Below are 12,532 nucleotides of genomic sequence, written 5' to 3'. Positions count from 1 at the left end.
AAACATACCTTTTTACTCCTAATTTCTCCTTGAGGACCTTGTACCTTCAACATTGCTTCATTAAAAACAAATTGTTGTTAATGGTGCATCACTGTAGAATCATGTGCCCTGGATTAAATGCATTAAGATAAAGCAGAGTTTGAATAATTTCTTAAGGACATATTCTGCCAGTAAGCAGAAGAGATATTCATGGACTCCTATGGACTTTTGATACCAGAAATTTTCAACAAATGCCTGTGTAATTACTCCGATAAAAATTTTGCTAAATACCTTGGCTGAACAAATTGTTGCACATATTCTCATCGTTGGAACCACAATTTACAAGTGCATCTGAGCATGCTCTTGTTGGAGAACTATATTTGCATGAATATTGTCAGCCTCAAACTCTCTTAGCATGTTCCTCCCCATAGTCAGCAGTTTTGTTGTGATCTGATCTCCAAATCAAACTAAAACTTTGCTACTTGTGATGGATATCTCTCCATACCATTCATATTCATGTCTATCATTGCTACTCTTCTATTTGCCTCCACCGCTACTCCTGGCATGTTCCTCCCCATAGTCAGCAGTTTTGTTGTGATCTGATCTCCAAATCAAACTAAAACTTTGCTACTTGTGATGGATATCTCTCCATACCATTCATATTCATGTCTATCATTGCTACTCTTCTATTTGCCTCCACCGCTACTCCTGGCAACCTGTTCCAAGCACCCATCATGCTCAGTTTTTAAACCCCCCCCCCCCCACCACCTTGTCCTCAAGTGTGTGATGATTTTATCTTGATGGCATTCATCAAAACGGGGATTTAGTTCAAAAGTCAGTGGAAGCTGACCAATCAAAGCAATGGGCCTTGTGATAGAAAATGTTTTAAACCCACATGATTAACAGTTATATGTGAGAGCCAAGTTACATACAGAGGGGAAAAAATTGAAATATTTTGGAAATTCTTGCAACATCAGTGTTAATTAATAATCTGGAGCCTCAAAGTTTCTTTAAAGTGACCTAGAAGTAGACACTAGCTTCTTAAAGAAATGGAATGATAAAATGAGTCACCAACCCATCCTGCTATCCAGGATTTGGATATGAATATGAAACTTGACAAGCTGAAAACTTGCCAGTATAGAGATGCTTGTGGTGTATCAGCGCAATTTAGTTCATTCAGCATGTATACTTGAGTGTTTTCACCCAGGCGGGCTCCATCCTGCTAGTGAGGAAGAAGGATCACACTGCTCTCTCAATTCAGTGGCAAGGTTTGGCTTGCATATTCTGCGTGTGTTTGTGTGTATGTTAAAGAGCTCCACTTGGAATCTAAATACATAGAATAATTTTTATCTAAAAATATTTAACCCATAGTACTGATTTTATAGCTAAGTAATTAGAGCAATGCATTTAAAGGAATTAATTCAGAAATTGACCCTGAAGTTTTGCACTTGTTAATAATTTCATTAGTCACCGTGGCTCATTGTATATTGTGCTGGTTTTGGGGGGAGTGTGGTGGTAGGAATTGATGAACATAATCCAATGCAGAAAATGGCTTGTAATGTAAAATATCTACTTAGGCTTTTCTGACAGTGTTATAGAATATTTCTCGTGTTCTATGTTAAAGTTATGAAAGATTGGTCATTCGTGTTCTTCTGCCACCCCCATCTGCGCTTCTCATTAAACTTGCCAATTTCATATGAACCAATCCTGTTTGATTTTTAAAACTTGAATAAGAATTATCAGCATTCAGTTTTGCTCAACGTAAATCTCATTCTTTCTAAGCAACACAGCTTGAGATTTTGCACTAAAGACTTTGCTTTCTTTAGGTTGGAACAGGACATTAAGAAGCTGAAAGCAGACCTGCAAGCCAGCAGACAGTGTGAACAGGAATTGCGCAGTCAGATCAACTCCCTGACCAGCACTGAGCGTAGTATCCGTTCAGAAGTAGGGCAGCTCCGACAAGAGAATGAGCTACTCCAGAACAAGTAAGAAATGGATGATTCTGTGGTATTTGTAAATGTATTTTACCTATTTTTCAAATAATCAGATCAGCGCTACCATAATCTTCATATTAAGGCTTAAGAAATTCTATTGGTGAAATCCCTTAAGTTGAATTCTAATAGCATTTTATTTCAACTCGTTTTCCTAGATAAGTGGCCAGTCCCTTGTATGACTGCAAATTGGTCTGTAATAAAGATCTGTTTATATGGTTTTTAAAAAATTGAATATAATTTAAGAATCCAGAAATATTTGTGCACTGAAGTAAACGTGAAAACATGAACTTGGTAATGTAATGCCACATGTGGAGATCCCATTTTCTGTGGGGGGGGGGGGGGGGAAGTTTAGTAGGCTTAGATTGAAGTTCACTACTCTTTGGTTCAGATTACATACCGCAGTGCAAGGCAAACAGAAGGACAAACAAACAATCAGCCAGTTGGAAAAGAAACTCAAGGCAGAGCAAGAGGCAAAGACCTGTCTTGAAAAACAATTGATAGAAGAGAAGAAGAGGAAGAAACTGGAGGAGGCATCAGCGGCTCGAGCCGTGGCCCTTGCTGCAGCCACTAGGTAATAATATTGCCAATTCAACAAGGCACATAAATTATTAGAAAATAAATAAGCATCTTCAGATATTATATGTGCCATATGTAGTTCCACAGATCTACTCCAGCACCAAATTGTTCCGTTTTTAGGCTACAGTATTTTAAATCTGCAGTGATATCATCGTGCAAATGATAATGTGTTACAGGTGCCTAACCTTTTATCTGGGATTGTCGGGACTGGACACCTGCCATTGTTCAGAATCTTCGGATTTCAGAATCATTTTAAAATGGTGGTCCTTTAAGCAAATGTGATGTTTCAAAGTCATGCAATACGGGTTGTGGGTTGTTAAATAAAAGCCATAAATATCACTAAACATGTGGGTTTTTTTTATTTTAAAGTAAAACTTCAAAATAAAACTGGCTCACAACCCCGTCCCCACTCCCGTAGGTGCTCTCTCTTACCTTCGGTAGAAAAGTGACTCTCAGACCCAAGCACCCTGTGGGAGTGAAGCAGGCAGTGGCTGGCTCAATGCAGAATCAATGGCCGTCTTCCTTACCCATAATTCCCCCAGGCAGCTGTGAACCACTCTGGCACTAGGAGAGTGCTTCCAGCTGCCTGGGGGATTATGGGTAACGAAGACTGACATTGCTCACATATTGGGCTGTCGCCAGCTGCAGCTGCAAGTGAATTCTGCGCTAACCAACACTGCACCCCTGCTGCTGTATCAGGAGTTACTTGAGGGGCAGCAAACAGCCAGGGGTGGGGGCTAGGAACAAGGCGGTCAAGTGCTTTCATTACCCAAGAAAGTGCCGGTTTTGGAGGTTGCCAGTGCTTGGAATCCCAGATAAAAGGTTAGGTGCCTGTATTACCATTTTTAGTCATTTGAATATTGTGATCCCATCCTATATTTCAAGGGTCAAATGGTCAATTCAAAAGTGGAGAAATGGGCATTAAAATGGTTCCTATATATTGGATCAGAAAACATGGTGAGCCTTCAAATGATATTCCAGTAGAATGAATCGATGGAAACAGAGCTGGATGCAGATTTGCTATTCCTCTGTCCACAGTGCAGTGACACCCAAACTTCAGTATTAATTCCAGTAGTCAGGAGTACACAGACTTTTTTTTAAACTTTATTTAAAATTTTATGACATGAATAAAATAAAAATTACATTTAAAGAAATAATAAAAAATAAGATAATAAAAATTAGAATACTACATCATTAAACTACACAAATTAACCCCCCCAATAATTATAACACAACATTAATCATCTAATTTAAAATTAGTCCAACCCTCCCCCCCCCAAAATAAAGAGTGAAGAATTAATTAACAATATTGTAAATAAAATAGAAAAAACCCCACTTACAAAAAAAGGATAAAACTTAACAACAAAAAATTACTAACAAAAAAAATCAATACTAAAATAATACCCTTAAACATATATTTAAATCAAACATAATAGTCATGGTGGGGAGCTGGCTGATGGAGGACCTCAGTTTTCTTCAGGCTGACTTCCAGGCCAAACATTTTGGCAGTTTCCGCAAAGCAGGACGTCAAGCGCTGAAGAGCTGGCTCTGAATGGGCAACTAAAGCGGCATCATCTGCAAAGAGTCTCTTGGTGCCTGCCACATTGACCACCGCCAGTGGGCTGATAACGCCTCAAACCGTGCATCTTGGCGCCTCACAGTTTGGCGGGCAGCAACCTCCTTTGAAGAAGACCGCAGAGCCCACCTCACTGACAAAAGGCAAAGGAGGAAAAACCCAACACCCAACCCCAACCAACCAATTTTCCCCTGCAACCGCTGCAATCGTGTCTGCCTGTCCCGCATCGGACTTGTCAGCCACAAACGAGCCTGCAGCTGACGTGGACTTTTTACCCCCTCCATAAATCTTCGTCCGCGAAGCCAAGCCAAAGAATACATGTATTTAACAAATGAAATCCACTTTAAAACTAAGTTCAAATATTTAAATCATATATCAACCACATATCTGTTATTCAAAAAAATCATAATTAATAATACATAAATACAGAATTTCCATTAATACCAAGTTTCCTTTATAATTCATCGAGAGAACAAAAACATCCCTTGGAAAAACAATCAGATAAACTTTTTATTCCCTTCCCCTCCCCTTATATAAAAAAAGAAAAAAGTTCAAACTCTTATAAAATTCTCCATATTCTTCATTTATAACATCTTCAAAATTCTCTATCGAAATTAACTTAATTTTATTAAACTCTTCTCCCTCAATGTATTTGTACTTAATTTTCTTCTTTTTCTTATCACCTTTCCCCTCATCTTCCTCTTCATCTAATTCAACATCCTCAATTTTTGACTTATTATCTTCTGTGACATCATCCTCTTAAAAAAGAAAGAAAAAAGAGAAAACCCCCCCAAAAAAAGAGAAAAAAAAGGAGAGAAAAAAAACCTCCTAATTCCCTCTCAATTACAATCAGAAAACAAAGAGTTTAAAAAAAATTATTTATTAAAAAAAAATAATAATAAAAAAACCTTCACTTCTTAACCCAAAAATTAAAAAGAAAAAAAAAACAGGTCAGCGGTCACAACTACCTCCTCCTGTTTAAACCGCCCAAAGCGGTAATTCCCCCAAAATATTGGGTGTGAGATAACTCACAGGTAGCTGATGACTTCTGGAAACTAGTGCCCACCCAGTTCCCTCTCCCAACTCCCATTTCATTAAACTATCATCATTATTTAAACTCTTCTCAAAAAAAAGATAAAAGATTTATTTTTTTTAAATCAACGTTACCACTTCGGTCACCATTGCTTCCATTTCTTTTAAAAAACTGGATCCCACCTTACATCTCTACTCTCTTTGGAGACCTTGAAGGACTACATCGTTCCTGAAACTGCATGATTGGTAGAGACTGAGCAAAGTCCATAACCTCTTTAGGATTGTCAAAGAACTTTGGCTAATTTCCATCCTAAAAAATCTTCAGTACTGCAGAATACCTGAATGTTCCCTTATGTCTTTTTCTCCACAACCGTTCTTTCACAGAATTAAATTCGCGTCATTGAAACATAATTTCTTGACTCAAATCTTGATAGAAGAAAACAGGATTATTCTGAACCATCAAAGGAGATCTATTTTGCTGGGCATTTCTAATAGCCGTACGTAAAATTGTCTCTCTGTCACAATAGTTTAAACAACGGATCAAAACAGATCTTGGATTCTGTCCTGAAAAAGATTTTCTTCTTAAAACTCTATAAGCACGTTCCAGTATTAAACCTTCAGGGAATTTATCCTGTCCTAACACTCGTGGAATCCATTCAGTAAAAAATTTTCTTGGATCTGGTCCTTCTATGCCTTCTGGCAAACCAACAATTTTCACGTTGTTCTGTCTAGATTGATTCTCCAAATAATCAACCTTTTTTGCTAAATTTTTATTTTGGATCTGCAATGTTTCAATTATTCTATTTTCATCTTGCAGTTGATCCTGTGCATCGACTAAACCTTGATCACACATTTCAAATCTTTCAATGGTTTCAAGCTTAAAAGCTCCATTAATGACTTCCGCCATCGCATTAATCTTGGAAATAAACAGGTTCACAAAATTAGCTAAGTGACTCGATACAGAATATATCTTATCTTCAAGATCCTTAACAGACATTTCAACAGAAGTAGATTCAGGCATAATGGGGTCTTGCTGTTCCTTAGAGACCACGGGATCTTCTGTCCCTTCCCTTAATTTAGTATCTTTTCTAGCAGTTTGACTTCGTGTAAAAATCCCTCTCAAAGTCGCAATGCCAGGAGACTGAAGATCAGGGTTATCTTTAAGCCAAATCTCTTTAATCATCTTCACTGAATCGATGACTGGAAAAACCGTTGTAATTGAAGATGCATTTTGCAGCGCCACCACTGTAGCAGTCGAATGACAACTCTTTAACTCTCCAGCTGGTGGCGCCCCAGCTGATTCAACTGTCAAAGCCTCAGCAACAGCTCCCACAGTGGCCACCGTGCGAAACACTGGCACCCGTCCAGCCCCTTGTTCTGAAAGCTGTTGAGTGCGACCTTCAGAGAGCCTCATCGGCTTAAAACGAAGCTTCAATGCCGAACTCTGCACGTCCTCCTCTGGATCCATTCTACGTTAAGACCTGGCTTCTTGTAAACAAGTAGGCTCAGACAATTTCAGAAAATGTAGTTCTTTAACAGTCTGTTGATATTTTCTTTTACCTTTTTTTGCATATAAACCATTAGGCACTAATCCAACACCTCTTATTATTTATAAACTTTTAAAAGAACTTTAACGGGCACTTAAAGACAAAACAATAAATCAGAGTCAGGAGAGGTCTGGAAGGCACGTCTGTTCCCTACGCCATCTTGCCACGCCCCCAGGAGTACACAGACTTGAAGATCTCTTGGGTGTTCTATGAATGCTTGGTCACAAAATTCCTACAGTGGAGAATGATGACCTCACTGTAATCAAACCATGTTGTGGAGGAAATCCTTCATCCTTCATTTCACCTACAAAGTATATGAAACATGAATAATATCTATTCATAACAGATGAAAAAGGTGTATAATCACTTACCAACAATTTGTTTATATTCTTTTTAAACTTACTACTATACGATGAAAAAGAACAGGACTATTCATAATTAAACAATGTATGATAGACAAATTCCAAACTCCAATGACGTAGCTGAAGTTCTATAATGTAATTTACATTTGTAAGCTATTAACTTCCACTTAACATCATTAAAGATTTATACTTGTGCAATAAAATAGAGTTTAACCTTTTGTATTTTCAAGAGGGGAATGTACAGAAACTCTACGGACACGTATTCGAGACCTGGAGGCAGAGTGCAAGAAGTTAACAATGGACATGAAAGTCAAAGAAGACCAAATCCGCGAGCTAGAGATGAAAGTACAGGTAAATCTGCAGTTTAAAATGCGTCTGGTGATAGAAAATAGAAATTATTAATATTATTCCAGAAAGCCTTTATTCGACTCAATGATGGATTGAACAAAACTTTTTCACACAACTTCCTCAACTTCTTTCTCCACCCAAATTACTGTAATTTTGTTTTCCTACTGTCATCTAAATTTAGGGCCGAAGATGTGTCCGAACACGAGATTGTATGCTGGTTTTGAAGAAGGAATTAAATTTTAATTAAACTTTCATTCAGCCAAAATTTTACTCGACATGAAACAGAATTCTTTACCTATGGAAAATGTTGGGTTTAAAGTCTATTTGTCGATTTTTCGTGGCATTTATTTAATTTTCCTTCTTTTAACAAAGGAACTGCGTAAGTATAAAGAAAATGAAAAAGACACTGAGGTATTGATGTCAGCGCTTTCAGCCATGCAGGACAAGACACAGCACTTGGAGAATAGTCTGAGTGCTGAAACTCGGATTAAATTGGACCTCTTCTCAGCATTAGGAGATGCCAAACGACAGCTGGAAATTGCACAAGGTAATAAACTCACATTTTCTGCGGTTACATTGCCTGCTCAATTGAATGGGTTTAATGGAAATGAAATCACAGGAGAGTTTGATCCATAATTAAGGTTGCAGCTAAAATATAGCCTCTCCATCAATAAATTGTTTGAATAAAATGTTGATTTTCCACATCTCCTCTAATCCAAAATAAGATTGATGCTCATGCGTTATTGTGCAATATTGAAAGTGAACTAAATTTTGCTTCATCCGAGGAGATACCTCTTTCTGTAGAATTAGAGTAGTCTGGCCTACATCTCGGTACAATACTAACACCATTCGACAAATTTGCCAACGATACCATAGTAGTGGGTTGTATAAAGGAAGGGGATGAGTCATCTTACAGGATGGAGATTGAAAACTTGGCTGAATGGTGCACCAACAACAACCTTGCACTCAGTGTCACCAAAACTAAGGAGCTGAATGTTGACTTCAGGAAAGGAAAGCCAGAGGTATTCAATCCAGTGATCATTGGGGATCAGAGGTGGAGAGGGTGAAAAGTTCTTGGGAGTCACTTTCTCAGAGGATCTTTCCTGGATCCAACACATCAGTGGCATCGTGTTTAAAAAGCACCTCTACTTCAGAAGTTTGCAGTGGTTTGGTATGATGCCAGAAACCCTGGAAAATTTCTATAGATGTGTGGTGGAAAGTGTGCTGACCGCCTGCATCTCGGTCAATACTCCTGAGTGTAAAGTCCTTCAAAAGGTAGTCTTACAGAGTCCAGAGGGCCCTAAAACCCAGCAGCAATAGATCTGCACCACCACACAGGGTTATTTAAACAAAAGTAGTTTTTAATTCTATTTGAACAAGAAAACAGACTTAAAGTTTAACTTATTACTTATCCTACTTACTTAACCAACCTAACCCACTTAATCCCCTCTCTAATACTAAGCACAGGTGTGTTTAATGTATATTTAAGATTAGAAAAGTTCTTTGGATCACAGTCCAATCTCACGGATTGCAGGCAATTCTTGTACTGTGCCCAGAAGTTAGCATTAACAACGTTCACCAGTCTTTGGTGCTTAACAGGCAAATGGTTACCACTCAGGAGGGTTTTTGCTGGTTTTCAGAGAGAGATTCCTTTTCCAGGACATTCGCAACTGATTCCTTCTCAATCAGTCTTGCTGACGAAACTTGCCCCCTTCAGGGTTCTCCAGATGATCCTCTTTCTTTCAGATCACCTTTCAGACCACAAGTCTTCTCCTTTGACCAGGCAGCCTTCCAAAGTTTGCCAGCTTATCCCTCTGGAACTGATTTCTGTGACTTTCTCTCACTCCCTCCCTCTGAGAGCAAAGCTGTTCTGCCCCTGCCTGCTAAAATCACATGCTCTCCGAGGCAAGCTGTATGTTGATACTTTGTTACTCCTCTGCAAAAGTACTTGTGCACTTTATTGATTTTCTTTTTGTTCTCTCTGTATTCCAGTCAGTTTGTTTTCATTCATTATCTATTTACAGTTCTTTGTTTTCAAGTTTTACACTGTGTCCAATTTATTTTTTGCACTACCAATTAGTGGTAATTCTGCCTCACAGGAAAAAGGAACCTCAAGGTTGTATGTACTCTTGACAATGAATCTGAATCTCAAAAGGACCTTGACAATAAAGGAAGATATAAAAGCTTGGATGCAGGGCCTTTTTAAAAATAATTTGAAGATTTCAGATTTATTGTCAGAGAACATTCTTTTTCCTGTGGATGAAGCAGTATTACCACCGTAAACAAATAAATATAAACAAATTGCAATACAGAGAGAATAGAATAAAATCTATGAAGTGCACAAGAGTCCCTAAATGAGACTTTGATTGAGGTTGTTGTTGAGGAGTCTGATGGTGGAGGGATAGCAGCTGTTCCTGAACCTGGCAGTGCGAGTCTTGTGGCACCTACACCCTTTTCCTGATGGTAGCAGCGATTTCCTATGAAAAGAAAACATTTGTAATTTCAGGTTGATGGCTTTTCATCAAAATTAGAAGAAAGTAAATGTGATGAATAATAATCATTTCTAATCAAATAAAAGTTTGTGAAGTATGAACAGCTTTTTCTTAAGCACATTTAATGGCTTTTTGCTTTAACGTCTTGGCACTAAGGATTTCGTCATTGTCTGCCCTTTGATATTTTCAGATGGTTGCTGTGATGTAACTTCTGTCTGTTCTCTAGGTGTTCCTCTTAAGCAGATCAATAAATCTGATCAGTTAGATATCTGGTCTCCTCTGATCATATAGTGAGATGTATTTGGTTTATCACCAGTTTTTCAATAATTTAATGACGTAATCCAATTGGGTAACTAATGAAGAATCCAAGTTGGTTTTGGATACGTGGAAAAATTTGTTTTTTTTTTAATCATTTCCTCAGCTTTTAAACTTGAACTTTCAGCAATGGTAATTGGAGTTTTTTTTCTCGATCTTACTCTTTCTATTGCATCATTTTCTACTACCATAATATAGCTGTTTCTTTTTATCACTGGAGCCTAAATGTTATTTAGTGACTCTTTCTGTCATTGGCAATATGCAGATGTTTTCTCAAGGCCAGGAAATTGGAGAGCTGCTCTATGATGCACCTCATGGTGTGTTGGTGAATGATGTACCCGCTTGTTTATTGCTCTACATCCTATTCAATAAAGCTGAGCATTTCTGAATATGAAATAATTAAATGTTAAATTTAAATTTTAAAATTAAAAATGCAGTAACAGGCCTTTTCAGCCCACGCTGCCCAATTAACCTACAATCCCCGATACGCTTCAAATGGTGGGAGGAAACCAAAGCATCCGGGGAAAACCCTCGCAGACATGAGAACGTAACATACCAACTCCTTACAGACAGCGAGGGATTTGAACCCAGTCCCGATCGCTGGTGCTGTAATGGCATTGCAATAACTGCTATGCCAGCCGTGCTGCACCATTGGTATAAAATCTAATAATTTAATCCTGATTTCTTTAAGTAGTAGATTGTCTATTCTTCTGTAAATAAATTGTTTACTTTTTATATCAATGAGATGTTAGCACATATTAATAGATCTTGAATTAGAATTTTTTTTATTATATGTTTTATTTTTTGCTCTTTTGTATACCCAAAAAAAACTTGTTATATGTCTACATATTGGGGAAGTTTCCAACCTTAATTGTGTTTGTTGTCTTATCCAGGGCAAATCATTCAGAAGGATCAGGAGATCAAGGAGTTAAAACAAAAAATTGCAGAAGTCATGGCTGTAATGCCCAGTATTGCCTACACAGCAGCAACCAGCACTCTAAGCCCTGTGACACCACATTATTCCTCCAAATTTGTGGAGACTAGCCCTTCAGGACTTGATCCAAATGCATCAGTTTATCAGCCCATGAAGAAGTGACTACGTGACTCTTCTGTCCTTCCTATTTCCCCCATCCTTTCCTGAACTTTATCGATGTGGTGACATCATGCAAGAGTGTTCTGCAGTCAAGATGACAATGTAACGTGTGTACGTACTAGTTGTAGTAAAAAAAATACAAAAAATGACATCATGGTGTCGACTAGAACTGCCTGATGGCTGCTTCTTTTCCTGTAAATTTTTAGAAAATTCCCTGAACTTTGCAGTTTGTTTTTGGAAAGTTTGGTCAGTGCATTGTGACTTTTCCTAGGTTCTTTCTTTTGATTTTGGTTTTGTTTCCTCTTGGAGAATTTTTAAAAAAAATGCAGATCTGCAAACCCACACTCGTGCAGAATGACAGGGTTAGAAACTCAGCAATAAATTTTAGATTGATTTTGAATCGTTGTTGCTGACTAGCTCCTTCACTGATGACCCATTTAATCTGTTGAATGCCATATCACCTGTCCTACCTACCATGAGTGCAGGAGTACAGACTTTGACTAAATTTCTGACAAGTTCATGTGCATCAGTTGCTGAATCGACTGGGTAACTTCAGTCCCTCTGAGATTTGTTAACTTGCATTTCTAGCTCTAAACTTATCTGATGCTGTTAAGGATAACAAAATGTATATACATTTTAACAGTGAATTTCTCAGTACAAGCTGGAAAATAAATGTTTTGATTCCCATTAATCACATTGAAGAAGACTGCAGACTTCAAATGGAGAGGGAACAAACTTAGTCATAAGTTTATATACAGTGTCAATTAGATATTGAAATACAAAAATTAAATCTGTCAATTAGGTTGTGAGATATGATTTGTTTATCTCCGACTTTGAGGTCCTTGCAATTTGAGGTTATCCAAAATGGGACTTAAGATACCTGGAGAAGTACAAAAGGCTATGCTAGTAAAATATTAATGCTCCCATAAATTTAAATTGAACACTGAATTTATTTGTGAAGAACTCCAACATGCACATCTGCAAGTTAAAGGATCTCTTTCCCAGGCTCTTATTCACAAAATGTACATACTTTTCTGAAATTCATTATTAATGGCATCCAAACAATATTAATGGACATAATATTATTGCAGCAGGAAAAACTCACCAGAATGCCGCTTCTCTTGAATAATCTAATGTCAAGACATTGTAGACACAAGACACTATTCAAGCAGTTGAAAATGATTAAGGTGGAAAATGAGTGGAGTGGTTTGGATGTTA

The 12,532-nt window shown here is 37.7% G+C and overlaps 1 protein-coding gene across 4 annotated transcripts in view; it reads left to right on the top strand.

Moving 5' to 3' along the window:
- The window catches only part of maco1b (macoilin 1b), a 134,286-nt gene extending 122,803 nt beyond the window's left edge, over window positions 1-11,483 (top strand). For all 4 annotated transcript variants that reach the window (XM_069895606.1, XM_069895605.1, XM_069895607.1 and 1 more), the window contains 5 exons: window positions 1,806-1,964; window positions 2,362-2,544; window positions 7,297-7,417; window positions 7,787-7,961; window positions 11,115-11,483. In XM_069895606.1, the coding sequence (XP_069751707.1) occupies window positions 1,806-1,964; window positions 2,362-2,544; window positions 7,297-7,417; window positions 7,787-7,961; window positions 11,115-11,317 (841 nt within the window). In that variant the 3' untranslated portion in view covers window positions 11,318-11,483. The remainder of the gene's footprint in view (window positions 1-1,805; window positions 1,965-2,361; window positions 2,545-7,296; window positions 7,418-7,786; window positions 7,962-11,114) is intronic.
- The last annotated feature ends 1,049 nt before the right edge of the window (window positions 11,484-12,532 follow it).

This window comes from Narcine bancroftii, chromosome 8 (assembly GCF_036971445.1).
Source record: "Narcine bancroftii isolate sNarBan1 chromosome 8, sNarBan1.hap1, whole genome shotgun sequence".
In the NCBI taxonomy this organism is placed as follows: domain Eukaryota; kingdom Metazoa; phylum Chordata; class Chondrichthyes; order Torpediniformes; family Narcinidae; genus Narcine; species Narcine bancroftii.
This window is presented reverse-complemented; position numbering and strand designations above follow the sequence as displayed.